This window comes from Vidua chalybeata, chromosome 1 (genome assembly GCF_026979565.1).
Source record: "Vidua chalybeata isolate OUT-0048 chromosome 1, bVidCha1 merged haplotype, whole genome shotgun sequence".
NCBI lineage: Eukaryota > Metazoa > Chordata > Aves > Passeriformes > Viduidae > Vidua > Vidua chalybeata.
Genome location: NC_071530.1, coordinates 13673797 through 13690841, shown reverse-complemented (window position 1 = coordinate 13690841; position 17045 = coordinate 13673797). Strand labels below are relative to the sequence as shown.

The 17045-nt window shown below is 37.7% G+C and overlaps 1 protein-coding gene across 24 annotated transcripts in view; it reads right to left on the bottom strand.

Annotated features, from left to right (window-relative positions):
* PARD3 (par-3 family cell polarity regulator) overlaps nucleotides 1-17045 on the bottom strand; it is a 487425-nt gene that overhangs the window by 246191 nt on the left and 224189 nt on the right. For 19 of the 24 annotated variants that reach the window (XR_008429410.1, XM_053935684.1, XM_053935553.1 and 16 more), the window contains one exon: nucleotides 4129-4260. The exons of the other annotated variants lie outside the window; for them this stretch is intronic. Coding sequence is in view for 18 of the 19 variants with exons in the window: in XM_053935684.1 (XP_053791659.1) it covers nucleotides 4129-4260 (132 nt within the window). In the remaining variant the exon portion in view is untranslated. The remainder of the gene's footprint in view (nucleotides 1-4128; nucleotides 4261-17045) is intronic. 24 annotated transcript variants of the gene reach the window in all.

The window sequence follows — 17045 nt, the reverse complement described above, 5'->3', positions numbered from 1 at the left end:
TACTTTGTTTTCATGTACCAATAAATACAGATATACACCAAATACATGAATGTATAAAAATATAGATACCTGTATGTATATAGAATTACATATAGTTTTAACTACACTAAACTATAATTACATATAGTTTTAACTACACTAAACTTGTTGTATTTGCAAATCTGATCAATTGCTTCATACTTAAGTGCAACTGTTTTTTGATTTCCTCTCCTGGTATCCTCACACCCATTCCCAACCAGCTGAGCAAGGAATATACTGTTCCAATTCATGGTGTCTTGTTTGCTGTCAGTTCCAATATTTGACTAATAAAACAAAAATGACCATATGAGAGAAAGTTTCTGTGTACCTAAACTTAAGGAATTGGTGAAAACTTTAACTCTTTCACACATTCCCTTTCATGTCTCCCTGGTATGAAACAGCATGAGGCCAGATTTGATCAGGGCCCAAGCAAGTCTTGAGGTGAACTGAGGGAAGAAAGAGTTCTCAAATAAAAGTGACATTACCATATATATGAATAAATTTCAGAGAAAATAAGATTTTTCAACTATTCTTTAAAGTTTGGTTGCTGTGGGGAAAAAGAAAGTGTTGTGGAGGTCAAGGCAAAGAATAAAAACCAACTTTTTCTTTTTTAAGTTATTTCAGAATGAAATTAAAGATTGCACTTTTTTTTTTCCTAGTATTTGACAATCTGTAAAGAAGAATTAATTGAGTGAAAGAGTAAAAACTACAATCATAGAATCACAGAATGATTTGGGTTGGAAGGGACCTTAAAGATCACCTATAGCTCCAACCCCTCTGCCATGGACAGGGACACCTTTCACTAGACCAGGTTGCTCAGAGCCCCGTCCAACATGGCCTTGATGGGACACAACTTCTTAGAGCAACTAGTTTCAGTGCCTCACTGTCCTTCTAATGAAAAATTTCCTTCTTGTATCTAATCTAAACCTATTCTCTGTCAGTTTAAAGCCATACCCCCTTGTCCTATCACTACATGACCTTGTAAAAAGTCCCTTAAAATCCTTACCTTTCTAAAAGTATTCTGAAACTGAATTTGCATTTTTGGCTCCATAGTGGTGAAATCATTTTTTGGTATAGAGTTTCACATTAATTATGTCATGGGCTTGAGAAATACCAGAAGTTACTGAGAAATAAATGGATCATTTACCCTGAACAACCAGAGAGCTCTGGAACTAACTGGGAACAATGGTTAGGCAGATAGAGCTAACCAGCACATACAACCAGAAGACCTTAAGGGACTTGTAAACCAGACAGTCTTTTCCATTTATTTGATGTATCACTCTAACTTACTAGAGCCCAAGTAAAACTCAACAGATGTGAGCAAAAGCGAAATTTTAACAGGCTTCATACATTCCTCCATTTTTAGGCACTAAAACCCAGACAAAGTTTACAGAACTATTTCTCTAACACCTACTTGAACACACCTAATTCTATGCCCTTATTAATCCCTGCCACAGGGGTTTATAATGGTTTCCCAGAAACAATGTCTCTTGTTTCATCTTCAGAATGAGCTGTGATGCTATAGCACTACAGTTTGCTCCCTAGTGCTGTTTATAGGAAATGAGGTGTTGTCCACACAAAAATAACTGTACTTTGGCACATCACGCTTTCAAAATGTAATTCCAAGGAATATTCATTTATGCTAGAAGGTGACAAAGATAACCCCAGATTTCTTTCTTGCCTTATATTCAAAAGAAAGAGATGAAGCCAACTTTGAGAGAAATAATTTGAGCCCAGACAGAAGAGCCTTCATCCAACAAAAAGTCTCAGGAGTCTGCAAGATGAACTCAATGTTTTCCACTACCTTCTCTGAAGTGTCATAAAGGCACATTAGATCAGGACTATTAATACCCCTGGTATCTGTAATGGGTTCTGCCCTACAGGTTTCTTGGCACTGTTGCTGCCTTACCCATGGTGCCAGACCTGCTGTCTGGTACTCTTTATGCACGTCCTGGCGGGTGCAGAGAGCACTCCAGCCCCTCCACAGCTCTGCCAAGCACACAGGAACACAACTGGAAGTTGCTAAATAAATTGATTATGCCAGATTGCAACCTTGTTGGTTGATCTTCCCCTTCTCAGAAGTGAAGGTTTGACCAGTGGGAAACAACATCCCACAGCAGATACTGTCAAAAATGCCAAAAGGTGTGAAAGAATATCTCTGCCTGCAGCTACTCCAACCCCTACCAGGCCCTTCCCTTCTTCCCTATAGTGCATCCCACTCTCCCAACAGATTTCTTCTCCTCTGTGTATCCTGCTAAACAGGTTTCAGTCTAATTATCCTGCTGATATGAAACTGCAAGAGGATCTTGATCTTCCAGGTACAGGCAGAATCATTAACATATTCAAAGAATAAACCATCTCTCTTAAAAAAACACCATTACAAACAAACAAAAACAAAAAGCAGAGAACTTCCTCTAAAGAAACATCATATTTACAATTTCAAACTGTGAACAGTTAACTCTGGTAACAAATATGCTTCCAGTCTACCATTACTGGCAAATTATTTACCTAATTGGTGAACAAATTGAACTAGTTAAGCTGTTCAGAGACTAAAATCAACACAAAACTTAATATGAAACATCATATATTATAATTTCATGTACCCAACATTTTACAAGATGATCACTATTAAGATTTTTAATCCAACTTCTTTTGCTGAGACAACAGTTTCATTAACTGCCATAGTGCAAATCTAATGATGCATGGAAATATACCTCGACAACATCAAACAAGCAGAACTGACACAGGAGGTGCCTTCAAATCTGAGAACTGATTTTCCCTTTCAACACAGGCTGACACAGAGACAGCAGCTCACTTCATCCAACCTAACACTGTATCTTCTGGGAGGAAAACAGCAATGGAAAGAATGCTGGCATTAAACGTGCAGAGGAAAGAAAAGAAAGACCAAAGACAGAATTTTTCTCACAGAACATATAACTAATTTGCAGACAATTACGAGGCATAAAAATAGTTAATAACTCACATTTGGGAGGAGGTTGAGGGTTTTTTTTAATACTCTGTGATATTATTTAAGCTCCTTTTAAACTAAGAATGGGCTTGAATAAAGAATATTTGGAATATGCTAAGATTTGGCAATGCCAAACTTCAAATATCAGTAAGGGATTTGTGGGTGAAGATCAGTCCCAGGACACCAGGGATTGGATTATAAACCTTCCCCACCATTCACATGGTACAGTGCAACAAAGCCTGGGCTGTGTCTAATAGCAAATTTCATTTTGAAGCTCTTTTGTATAAAGCAAATTCTAGTTTTATGTCATATTGCTGTAAAATAAAATATTTGTACGTTTTTGTTCAATGCCGAAATTCGGCATTTTCATGGCATATTGCATAAAGAAAAAAAAAAAATGAGGTAATAATGCTACATATGCACTACCCTACATATGAGTTTGCTGCTGTATTTCCAATTTCCATATTAAAGATGCATTTTCTGTATACATCTGAAGATACTTTGAAAATTTCAGGCATATATAAAGACATGAAGTGACTGCTAGGTAATTTGAATTTCAGACCTTTAAAGCTTTGTGACTACCAGCTTATTAATAAATTAAGAATTAAATAAATAAATTTAAAACAATGACAAATTGGAACTACTAAGTGTCTAAAAAAAGCCTAAGGAAAAAAGCAATATAAATAGACACTAAATAAATATAATACTGTCCTAAAGTTTATAATTAATATGTTTTATGGTGTTAAAAATAACTAGCATTTAAAAGTCCAGTGCCAAAATTAATCCACATTTGGCTACTATGTAGTATTATTGTTGGATTTCAATGGCAGAGTGTTTATCAAAATAATACTAATTAAAATAACCCTGTTGGTATCAGTTGTGAAGAACAGCAGCACTCCATATACTATAGGAATGTGTTTATGAACTCAAAAATGAAATGATTTTCAGGTGTCCATTTTAGTCTAAATGCAGGTTTTTTTGAAGCAGAAGAAATACCATACAAATGTAGTCAACATACTGCTGGTGCTTCTATCATGCTTAAAGAGCCTATGTCAGGTAAGAATACACTTCTTTGTAATAGCTTGGAGTAGGATAAAGATTAGATTGATAAAGTAATATATATATATACACATATATATTACCTGTTCTTGCCTCTCCAGCCACTTGTCCACCATGGGATGACTGGCACTTAACGATGAACGAGCATTGTCTCTCTGAAACTGGTTAGACCAGCTACTAGTATCTCGTGGTAGGCTTCTGTAGTTTTCATCTTTCTAGTTTAAAAGAAACAAAAAAGTGTCTTATAAAAAACAACCAGTCCTTGCACATTAACAATGCAGCTGGTTATGAAACGAATACAGAAGGAAGACTGGACCCAAAGACAGCGTGATTGCTCAGCCAATCAAGGGCAAAAGCTCCCGTTCCTTAATGCCAGGGACACCCAAATAAAGCCTTGGTGGAGTTGTAGATCTTCCACCCATTCATGCTTCCCTTCCTCTTTTCCAACCTCAAACCTCTAGTGCACAGATTCCCAAGTACATACTCAGCAAGGCTTTCGGAACATCACTCGCCTCAGTTCATTCTCACTGACAGCAAATGCACCAAATGAGCCCATTCAGTGACCACTATGGCCACTATATAATTTTCCCAAGTCTCTGCATGTAATCCATTTTACAATCAAAGCAGTCTCACTGCTCCAGGTACTGTCTTTAAAACCAGAATAGCATGCTGTAGAGTTCAAAACCTGAATTTATTATTTCACATAATAATGCTTTGCCTGGTTTGCCTGAAGGTACAAATACAGTCACATTTGTAGAACAACAGCAGATGGAGATTGTGCTGACAGAGATACGATGATCCTACTGAGACTGATAATTTTTCTCTTTCTTTTTAATTGATGAATTTGTCTGCACATCTTTTCTACAAGCTGTACAAATTCTTCAGCTTCTAAAGGTTATTAGTCCTTACCCAGTCTGATCACTGAAAGCCAACAAAAGCACAGAGGCAGATTCTTAATGATGGGAGTTACCTTTAGCCTAAAGTCAGTGTTACTGATAGCTTACATAGCTTAGTTCCTTCCAACTGAAATAATACATGGAGCTAAAATTCTGCTTAGCTTTCCAAAAGAGAATTCTAAACATACCATATATATATATATATATATATATATATATATATATATATAAATAAAAGTATACTTCCTTCAGAAGCAGAGTATTTTTTCCAGTCAATGTTTGTCCATCTTCATGCCAAATCAGATAATTTAGAGATAGTATCTATTTTTAAAACAGGACTGTAGTCCTACATATTTTCCAATATTACCACTTTTAGGAATCTCAAAGCCCTCTAAAATAATAAACAAACATCAGTGCACTTTTGCAGCTAAAAGTTATTATTTTCTTTATTTATACCACACAGCAGATTTTTGACCCCCTCTTAAATCAATATTTCATTCCATCAGCATGAGTATTTCCTTTCCCTGTTTGCCATACTGATATTTCTTTGGCTTGGAACAATACTAGTCCAATATTCTAGATGTGGCATCAATTCTCTTACATTGTCCTTCACAACTTTATTTCTTGTAAATATATGACAGGCTTTGCTAAGAAATTCAGGTCTTGGTATAACTGTGAAATAGAGCAGTTTTCCTGTGCAAAACCAATCTTTTCCCAGGCATATCAAACCTAAGCTTTCTTAATTGATGAGAACTTTTCTTGAAAGACGTTGTAGTATAAAGTCTTCCATTTCAAGACATTGAAGTTTCAATTAATCCAACACAAGATAACCTTGTAAAAATATGTTTGCACAGGTAACCAGCCTAACAAATACCAATATTAATTACTTTCCCTACCACAAATGAGCAAAAGCTTTGTATCTTTCAGCAACTGAAAACAATCCAGTATTCCAGTGCTGCTTAACCACACAGCAAACTAGAAACCTGCTCAGTGTCTTGCTTAGAAAGGGGAAGTCAGCTCTGTACAGCAAACATCATAAAAGCCAGGGAATGGTGTATACAAATTGGTTTTTTTTTCGTGTTGCTTCTCTTATTTAATTCTTCTCTTCAGGTGATAGGGTTGGCACAGTTCCTGTAAGCCAAAACAACAATTTCTCTTGTTCAAAGTGGTGAGCAGGTATAACAATAAAATCAGAATCTGACAAAGAAATAACAAAAAATCATTTTATGCACAAAACCACCCATACAGTTGGGGCGTGCATTATTGTCACCTAACAATAACCCACTACCTGACAGACCATCACCTACTCTGAAGGAGCAGAAATTTCTTCCTATGAAACAAGATGTTTTCTGTATTTCTGTACTTTATAGAGAATTACAGTTTTTATTGATTCCTGCTTACAATGTTCCATAGAAACTTTCTAAAAAGACATTTTTATTTATAAAACACAAAGACCTCTCTCCACACAGTATCCATTATGCTTGCACAGGAGTGTTTAGCAAGTGCAAGAGAGAAGGAAAGATGTTCATCTAGGAATGTGTTGTTCTTCAACCATTTAATCACCAGGTCTCAGAATCACAATAAACAGCCACATTGCACAAAGTTTATATTGGAAATTTGTGCTGTAAAAAAATCTCAAGTATCACAGCACTCAATGTAAGTGAAATTACCTAAGCTAAGAGAGTTCAATTAGGCCTCTGTCTTGTGTATCTATACTAATGTCAAGAATTTTGCCAAGAGTTTATGCCTAATATTATCTGTGCTGACAGAAGAGTACATTCATCCCACCTACCAAATATTTCTGCTTGTAGCCCACTTCTGTAGAAGATTGCCTTTCTCCTGCTAAGACTTAAATCAGCTCATTTTACACAGAAGACATTCAAGTCACTCAGCAATTTTTTGTGACAGCAGAAAACAAAGCTGGAATGGTAGAGAGATGTTGTTTCTGTAACTCTGTTTCTCAGCACTTTCACCTCTCACCTTTCTTCAGAGGCTCAAAATAGTGCTATTATCAGATTGGAATAAAATACCAGTGCTGCAATCACACACACAGTCATGTTGGTGTTAGCCAAATAGTGAAATATGAGAAGACCCACCTGGCACAGACAAGCCCTCCACTCCTTTGTCACTGCTTTCTGGCAAACAACTCTCCCTGTACCCCACGAGTGACAGCACTGAACAAGCACCAAGCTAGAGGAGGAGCAGAGGGATCAGCACCCAGCACTGCCACACACCATCCTTCTCACAGACATCTACACCACACAGCCTTAAGGTGCTCCTGGCTACCTGTAACCCCGTATTTGCAGGGGTTTCCATTACTGCCAGAGCTAATTCAAAGTTAGCTGTGCTAACAAACTACAGAGGTACAGGTGAAAAACATTGCTGCAGCTTAGACATTGGGATTTACTGAGCCAGCTGTGATGCTGCTATTTAAAATAAACATTGGGGATTTTTTTTGTAAAATATTCAATTGCTAATCCAGAAAGCTGTACTTGTCTTCAGCATGATCTAGCTTTAGCACACGTGCTCCCAACATCCAGCTGAAAAAAGTGTATGTCACTTTTAGCTACAATACCATAAAGGAGAAGATTTCATGGTACAGAAGCCATCAGGGTCACCCAGGGAATTCCAGTTTCTTCAGGAAATGCAGCTGTAAGCCCTCCTGGGACCAGGGCTGACATGCATCATCACTTACAATTAAATGCCCTAATTTTTTAAAAATAAGTTTCTTTCCCAAACATCATTGGGGACTATGGGCCATGTCAGCTTTATCACGTTTGAAATGGAAATTGATCAATATAATACTAAAACTGCCAAGTCATAATACCATCACTACACTTAACTGCAACATTTTGGAGTAATTTTAACGAGGATACATAATGTAACACTTTATGATTTAGTTCAGCATGGGGTCCCTGTGGTATTTTGCTAGAGGATTGGGTGAAAGGGGACAGGAAGAATGAAGCAATTTTGCTATACTTTTAATTTCAGATGATTTGCAATATGTAATAAGAGTCTCATCAAAGACTCTGTAGCTTGTAGACACAATTATGCATTAGAATGGTCTGTGTACTTCAGTTACTAGTTGTCATTGCACAAACTCACTTGTGGTTTTAACTTGCAGCTGTACCCCTGCAAACTCCCAGCATCACAACCAAACCAGAACGTTTTCCACGCAGTGTGGTGACAGTTCCACATCTGCAGTGTGGTGACAGTTCCACATCTGCTAAATCATTTGCTACTTTCCAAATAGTGAAGAAACTGGGTTTTTGCTTTGTTTCACCTCCTGAATGGCTCAAGTGTGGCAAATTTTGGTTGCTTATTTAAAGCAAAACTACACTAGACAGCATTACAACAGGGGTAAAATACACTGAAGACCTCTTCAAAGTAATTCTCTGAAAGACAATTAAAAAATGCAAACCAAGTTTGCACTTAAATTATTTCTACAGCAAATAGCCCATGTGTCCTTTAGGACAGTCACTAAGAGAGGTCATTTTTTTCACTGATCGTTTTTTGATATCCAGTCTTTTTCCTTGTAGCCCATGCACTTTGGAAAAGGCTGCTTGTTCATGTGGCTCTAGTTCCTTGTGATAGCCTCAAACTGAGACAGGATTTGTGATGAGAGATGAAGAAAAAGACTTTTGAGGTTGTAATTCCACCTGAAAGACTTTGAGCAAATTCATGTCTATAAGGGCAATTATTGTTGAATCACTATACAGGTTATAAAGGTTGTTCTTCTTCCTTTTAATGCTCCACTATGACCATGTTAGACCCTGAACAATTTGGTGTCTCTCTCAGACAGGATGCTAAAAGCTGTAATTAATTACCAAAACATTCACACAGTTTATGTAAGTAACTCTGTCTGATGGAAACATCTGCTTATAAATGAAATAATATACACACAGATCCATTTTCCATGCTGTCTGATGGTCTAGCAAATAGATTCCTGGAGATTTTTATTTGGATGAGGTTTCACAGTTGCTTTTTAACTGGATTTTAGACAAATACAGGATAAGACCAAATAGATCCCCATTTCTAAAAAAAAAAACCCAAAACCAAAGAACAAAGAAGGCAGCACAAATAATGTCAATTTTATGTGGAAAATACATTACATCTATAAAATTAATTAACCCAAAAGATGCATTGCATGAATAGAAATTCCATTAAAAAAAAAAAAAAAACTACTTACACAGATGTCAGATTTGGAACTGTTCTCTATATTAACACAGCATCTTGTAACAACAATTTCCCCCAAAAATGTCAGTAATTTACCTCCAAACTAATTGTACCACTTCCTATAACAATCCATATATCTTAGTAAAATGACACTACTGCTTGGGTGAGCTTGCTTTTATTCCCGGTAGGTTCAGTTTTCCAAGGTTGCTCTTTTCCTGATGTATACTGAAGAACATGACCCCAGAAGCTGCAGTAATGCAGATACAGCCCAGCCATTTAGTGTAGAGAAGAAGGAATGAGTTACAGTCACCCAGTATCAGAAACCTTTGATCTGAGGCCACTGTCCAAGGAGTAAAGTAGACGAGGACTCCCACATTAAAGAATTACCACAGTTTCATCCCTTCTATCAGCTCTGACCTGGAACATGGGTCATTTCCAACTGGTAAAAACTGATTTGCAGAAGATACAAATATAATAGTCTAATAAAGAACTTGCATGCCCTATCTATGGTGAAAAGAGATGAGAAGAATGACCACTCCATATTTATTTGGATATTTTCAGAATGACTAGTCTCAGAAATTATTCTCTGCTCCATGAAAGGAATTAATGTATTATGCTTCTAGAAGAGCTCATTAGATGCCAACAAGGAAAAAAGCAATTGAAAAGCCAGTGTTCTGCTTAAGTTCTATCACCTTACTTTCAGAAATTTCCAGAGTTGTGCTACTCCAATTTATATATTCCATGTTACCCTTTGGCTGATAAGCAAGGCCTAACCTTGAAAAAAAATCAGTAACTATGGGCCGTGATAATCAGACAGTTCTCTGTGCAAGTGGTATTATATGTAAACATTCAGTGTCAAAGAATATGGGCTAAATTAAGAGTAAATTAAAATCATGATACTGCCTATCCAAGACATTCTGTTGATCTCTCTTATTTACGACACAAAAATGAACAATGTCATGACCTCTGCGCGTTCACATGCAAAGCCAGAAGTTTCCAAACAGTGTGCACTGTTATTTCTCAGATGGAGGGACAGGAAAGAAGCTGCTTCCTCCTTTCACTCTTTACTTATTAATCTCCTAATAAAACTCCACAAGGGATAATGCAAAGCAACTCAAATAACATGCAGCAGTTTATATTCAGTAATTATAATTCAGAAACTGTAAGTGTAACTAAAAAGACATGGCTTTCCATGGTTCCATTTTAGAGCAAAATAAATGAACCAGTTAAGTTAAAGTGTCATGAAGCTACAGCTTTGATTCCTCTACACATTATACTTAGAAAACCATTTCCCCTTCTATTTTTCATTCAAGTAATATTATCTTTTCTTGTGCCACTTTAAAGGCATCTAAAGAGTTTTTTATGTATATCCACTTAGATATAAATCTATATGGGTATTCATCTAAATGCAATAATATAATTATGCACAGTCCTGCCATTTTCACCAGATATTTGCTTTTGTACCCAAATTTATATGTTTTATGCCAATTTGGATTTAGAGAAAATATAATTTGTAAAGTTGTTTATTTTAAGTGTTGATATGATGCATTTAATTCCTTGGGAGAGCCAAGAAATTAAAGAAGGAAAAAAAAGCTGCTAATTAATTAATTTCAAAGCAGCCTCTGAAAATAGGATTTAACAAATAGAATGGCAATATTATATATAGCTGAGAAGCTAAAAGAAAAAGGAAACAAGGGGATACAGGAAACTTCGTCATGACCTTATGTTTAGATCTTGAAATGAAGAACATCTTATAAACCACCACCAGCAGCCTTTAAATGTCGAGTAGATGCTTTTAGTTGGCCATACCACTGAAATGCTGCAACTGGCTGTCTGTATGTTTAGAAACTTGCATCTGATGCTCTGAAATGAAGAAAGGAGGCTGGGTATGAGGTAACCAGTTTCTCTTCTCCAACTAATGGAACTGATTTTCCCCTTTCTTCATTACACTGGGCAGCATGGAGAAGAGCAGGTTTTTAGGGTCAGAAGCACAAAGGCAACGTCCCAAACCCACGGTACCTTCACACACGCCCAGCCAGTCACTCTTCCCTGGTGGCACTCACACACCACTGTCTCCTCCATATGGAATGATATGGACCAGCATCTCCACTGGGCTCCCTGCAAAGCACCCATCACCTCATCCAACTTGCCCATTCACTTCAGACCTCGGCCAGAATTCCTCCCGGGGTCTGTGGAGAAAGGCCCAGAGAGGAACCAGGCCAGGGGCTTGTAGCAGTGTTTCTCTTCTATCTGAGTTTACAGCAGCACACACAGCCTTGGCTCCTTGTAGTCCCACAGCTCTTCCTCACACTGAACAGCTTCCCTTCTTTCTTCTTATTGTTTTAGCTTTTGTCCACATTTAATTGACTTCACATGCTCAGCAGGCAATGGTCTTTAGCTGGACATCTGTACACAAGAGCTGAAGAGCTTGTTTATAAAGAGACAATAAAACTGGATGGCAGCACACAATGATCATCTCATCAGGCTGTGAAACAAAACCACACCAAGTGACAGCCTCGGAATCAGTCATAACAGAAGTAATTGCAAAAGATGACCAGGAATTCCTGTATTTACTGGAGCTGATTTTCCCCACTAACTAAAGCTTAACATCTCCTCCCCAGCCTTACTACTCCTTTGCACTGATTAGTTCCACATATGAGTGAATTTTATTCTAATAAGGCTTGGTTGTCTTGTCTTAATTCATTGCTAGATGAGATAAGTGAATTTAAAAATGCAACAAATTTAGCAAAGCATGATAAAATATTCCCTGTTTAAAACTTGCAGGTTCAGCTCTGAACACTGTTGGGGAGCACAACCTGCAACCTTCTTTTTCTTGCTAGCTATACATTCAGCCAAAAACCAAATGTGCTTTGCACCTATATATAAATTTAATAATCAGAAAGCAAGACAGACAAATATTTTAATCTGCAAAACCTCTTGATTGGCAAGTGTATATGGTTGCATGGTTGTAGGTTACAGCTAAATAGATGAAAGCAGGTCAAAACACAGATCCAGCTATTACCAAGAAAAATATATGTGCTTCTAATCTTTGGAAATAAAAAAATCCACTAAACCTGAACATCTAACCCTTGGGGTTTTTTTTAAACTTACTCAATCTTTTATCAACCTACTCTTTCAGAACTAGTCTTTCACCCTCAAACCAAGGGAGAGCTGCAAAAACATAAAAAATTAAAATCAGTAGAGACAAACACTTAAATATGGGAATTTACAAAGTACACCCTCACTTAGAAAAATGGCAGAGGAAAAGTCAGCAATTATCCTATACCATATACCTGAGAGCTTTCTGTTTTCAGCATAGCTTTCAGTGGCTCTCAGAGAGGTGCTGTACACTGCATTTACCGAAGTGGAAAGACAAACAACCTGTGCACACTCCACCACTCCTTTATCACGAGTAAAAGACTCACTCACCCTGACCCTCCTTGGCACTCCCAGCTCATGATGCAGCACTGAGTCCCCTCAGCAATGGAGCAGACATTGCTCACCCAGACATTGCTCACCCATCACTTGGAGGGAGACATGGGATAGCACAGCACTGGGACACAAATACACACTCTTCCTACATTGCTGATGCAAAACAAAGGCAGTGTGTTTAACAGACTTGCTCAGCCTGAGAGCAGAAGCAGAAAAAACTCACCAGCTCTCAGATCTTGCACTGATATCTTTAGAGGGGCAGAGAGGAGATTTGACAGATGGACATCCACAATTGGATGACTTGGAGCAAAAGGAGGCAAAGCAACAAAGGAGATGGAGAAAATTACACCTTCACTTCAGATTTATTCATTTTGTTGTTGGCTTTTTCCCTGCTTATGTGGTCATGACTGACTTTTGAATGCCAACAGCTGAATCCTGTCCATGTACACAGCCCTCAGCTAATGGAACAGCATAGCATCAAATGATGCACACTGCCTGTTACCTCTGGGCACTAGACAAGGATTTTTCACTTTGTGTCTATTATTCCCAACCTGTTGGTGATGATAAGAAATATTATATTTGTTTTCACATTTTGAAAGTCAGGAATTTTGAACTCTTTAATAGAATTTTCATTGCATTAGACTATCACCAGCTATCATACTAAAGACAGACAATTCTTCATGGTATTCATGAAAGCACCCGAGGCAGAGGGCACATGAAGAAACACAAATTATTCCATCAAAACATAAGAAAACAACTTTCTTATCCTGAGAATGATCAAACACTGGAAGAGGTTGCCCAGAAAGGTGGCACAGGCTCCATCCACGGAGATGTATATTCTCAAAACCTGGCTGGACCCAGACCTGAGTAACCTGCCCTAGCTGCCCCTGCTTTGACCAGGCAGGCTGAACTTGACAATCTCCAGAGAGAGCCTGTCCAACCTCAGCTGAACTGTGATTCTGTGAAAGTCATGAATTTTACACACTACCCAGAACAAAAACAACACATACTATGTTGATATCATATTGTGCTCTCTTTGGATACAATTCCTCTAAATTGTTTAATCACCATGCAACAAGCTGCCAGCAACAAGTTACTATCACAAAGAAAGAAAACTGATGCATGTAACTTCTGTTTTCTTGACTTTCAGGAACGTCTCTCCTGTAACATTTTACATATTAAAACACTTTAGTTCATCACCTGTGGACAACCCATGCTCATTTTCCCTTCCTCTCAGTCTATGCAAAACCACATCTGAAATTACAAAACTCATGACCATCTCATTGAAAATGAAAAGAACTTGCTCAAAAATACCAGGATGAAGAAATATTCACAGCTACTGAATCCCTCAGAACTTCTGTTTAAAACATTGCAGTTTAGGTTAAAAGCAGGAAGCTGTATCCATCATGTGGGGGTTTAAAGCCTCTCATGACAGAGATGCCAGGCTCTTTGCAGATATCCTGAACTTCTCTTAGCAGATTCATCTGTATTACAACACGTTGCCAATACTGCTCACCAGGTACACAGTATCTCCCTTCTGAAGGAGCCAAAACCAGAGGCTAAGGCTCCCAATAAACATCAGCAACACTTTGGTCTCAGGCTCCCAGAATGATGCCCAGTCTTTTAGCCCACAACCTTCCCCAGTTAATTTAATAGATTTACCTCTGCCATTTAGACTTCCTGGCTACAAAATGACACCAACACACAGTTTTAATACAGGGCTCTTCAATTCTCTGAATTATACTTAAATTTTATTGAAATACCATGTCTTTGGTGACAATGACAAAACAATTGTCACTAAGCTGTGTTTAAAAGGACTTCAAGGTAAATGAAACTAATTTTCGCCTTAAATTTGATTTTGAAACTGAAATACCATTTTTGTTGAAGTTTTTCAAAATATGTATACATGCTTTTCTCCTGTCTAAACACGTTCCATTAGAGAAATATTTTTTCATTCTGTTTACAAAGAGGATTAGAATCTTTCCCATAAATATAAAACCCTACAACCCAGCAATCTGAAAATTTGTACTCATCAGTCTCAACCCACAGGAACAGCAAAACTACCTGCATTAGGAGACGTGGGAGACACAAACTGTTTTGCAGCTAAGGTCGTTGATGCTAGATGAGACTTAGAGCACTCACATGAAGTTTCAAATTATTTCTCTGTGGTTTATAGAGCCCAAAAAATTAGGTTTCCAAGTAGGAAGAAAGCATTTTTTCCTAGAAAATATTATTATTCCTATAAGGCACAGTGATATTCCACTTCAAAATACATATATGGACAAACATATTTAACAACAAATAAGCAAAAAATGTGGCTGTCGAATAAACAGCAAAGACAAAAAACAAAGGAAAAAAGCAATTACAAAATGATGTGCCAAGTACACTGAGTTATGTGCTTGCTGTTGCTGAACCACCCCACAGAGTAGACTGTGTGCCATTTGCTTTGCTGCAGGTGGGTGAACCCAACAGCCAGAGGCACAGAAGCCCATGCACAAACATTTTTCTCTCTCTTGAGCTCTCCTTTTTAACCTACATTTTCAATTCTTTCTGCTGTACCAATGTTGTTATCTCTGACAGGGTAACATATGAATCAAAATCAGAAAAGTCACAGTGGGAAGTTTGTCATGAGCCTGTTATCCACAGTGTATCCCTGCATTAAGCAAGGCAGGTTAACCAGATAAGCCTTCAGTCTTTCAGAGTAGCAGGATCAAGGCAGGTAACTAATTTATAATGATAAGCTGTTCCTCACCACAAATGGAATTGTAAATTTAAAAAACCACACTGAAAATATATGGGATAATTAATTTACAGTCATTATAAGATGCAACATAATTGGTTGTTGCATTTACACTCTTCCAATACTGTAACACAACATCTAAGGGGAAAGAAACATGATTTTCATTAATGCTGCTCACATCTATTAAGGACAGCTAGTTGAGCCAATAAGCTTTGGTATTGAATTATTAAGAATGTGATTCAAATCAACAATTACCCAGAAAAAAACAATATCAAAAAGGATTTTACTGAAGTGGCAAAAAGCACATATGATATGCTTCAGCTGTGTACAATCTGTTCACCTGTACAGTTCAATACAATTCAAACAAAAGTACACCTTGCAAATCAGGTATTACTCCAGGCCTCTGAGAAGAGATTTCTATTTAGAGATTTCTTCTTTTTTCATTAGAATGGCTCAAGGAAGCAAGAGCCAGGATTAAGTCAAGCTATGAGTCACTAGGTAGTACAGACATGTCTCTCTCACACACACAAAAGCATCTGAAAATGGTTTTAACATTCAATTAAAAAAAATAAATCCCAAGAAGCACATTTACTAACTAGAGGTGATCAGGAGCCAATTTTGTGAATATTTCACAGATGGGAAAACCTATTCATTTGGTTGAAACCATTCATGGGAAGGATTAGGTCAGGAATTACCTAGCTAAGTACAGTTAACAGCACTACAATAACTTGTAAATACTAAAAAGAAATTCTGCAAATAAATTAGTACCTTGGAACAAAAAACACTTGATTGCCAGTTGCTCTTACAGGTGAAAAACATAGAAAGTAGAAATTATGTGAGATTTCAATTCTAAGGATACAGAATGTATTATGATATCCTGATAATAAAAATATGTTTCTTTATAAGAGATGATTTGAAAAATGGATGAGAATGCACACTCAGTTTTAGGGCAAGGATTTCATATCACAACATCCTACTTACTCTAACAGAAATGCATCTCAAGTTCAACACATATCCAAATCTTTGCAAGACCAATTCAGGCCCCTCCAAAGCATATTCTTGTCTCTCTCTGGTCATTCTCTTTTTAGGGACACAGGAGATCCTGGTGTCTCATTCCATTTATCCCAGTAACTACAGGCAGCACTACAGTTAGAGTAGTAGGATCCTTCAACCAGCCCATATTTTCACTCTTCCCCAGCACCCTTTTCCCTTTCTGTTTGCCCAGAACTACTGGCATATGTCCTGGCTCCTCACAGCCTTCTGTGCACGGCAGCACTCTCACCCCTTCATTTCATCTCAGCTTGGGCATCTGCCCGTTTTCCTGCCATTCCAAATTCTTCATACCCAAAATGAAACAAACACCAACAAGACGTCCTCTCTCATTTGTCCCTGAGAAATAAATCCCTTCTGCCAGACACATGCAGCTTCCTCTGTGCTAATTCCTCCAAAAATTGGACAGGGTTTCTACCTGTCAATTATTTCTCTTTAGAGGTGACGGGCTGAAAGTAATGTCACTTCTTGGAGTCAGTAGGTGGATGAAGCTTTTGGCAACTCTCCCAGAAACCCTTTTCATGTTTCTGCAAGATACTGCTGGGGCAAAGTTGCTAATCTACAACTGTGCTGCAAATCTCAGCCCAAGAACATATGTTCTTGTGCTGTCAAGAAAGAGAACTGCAGTGAAAACATTACATAGTGCCAACCACTCACAAAAGATATATGGGTGCTCAAGCCCAATGTGCTGAGCAGAAAATTAAGA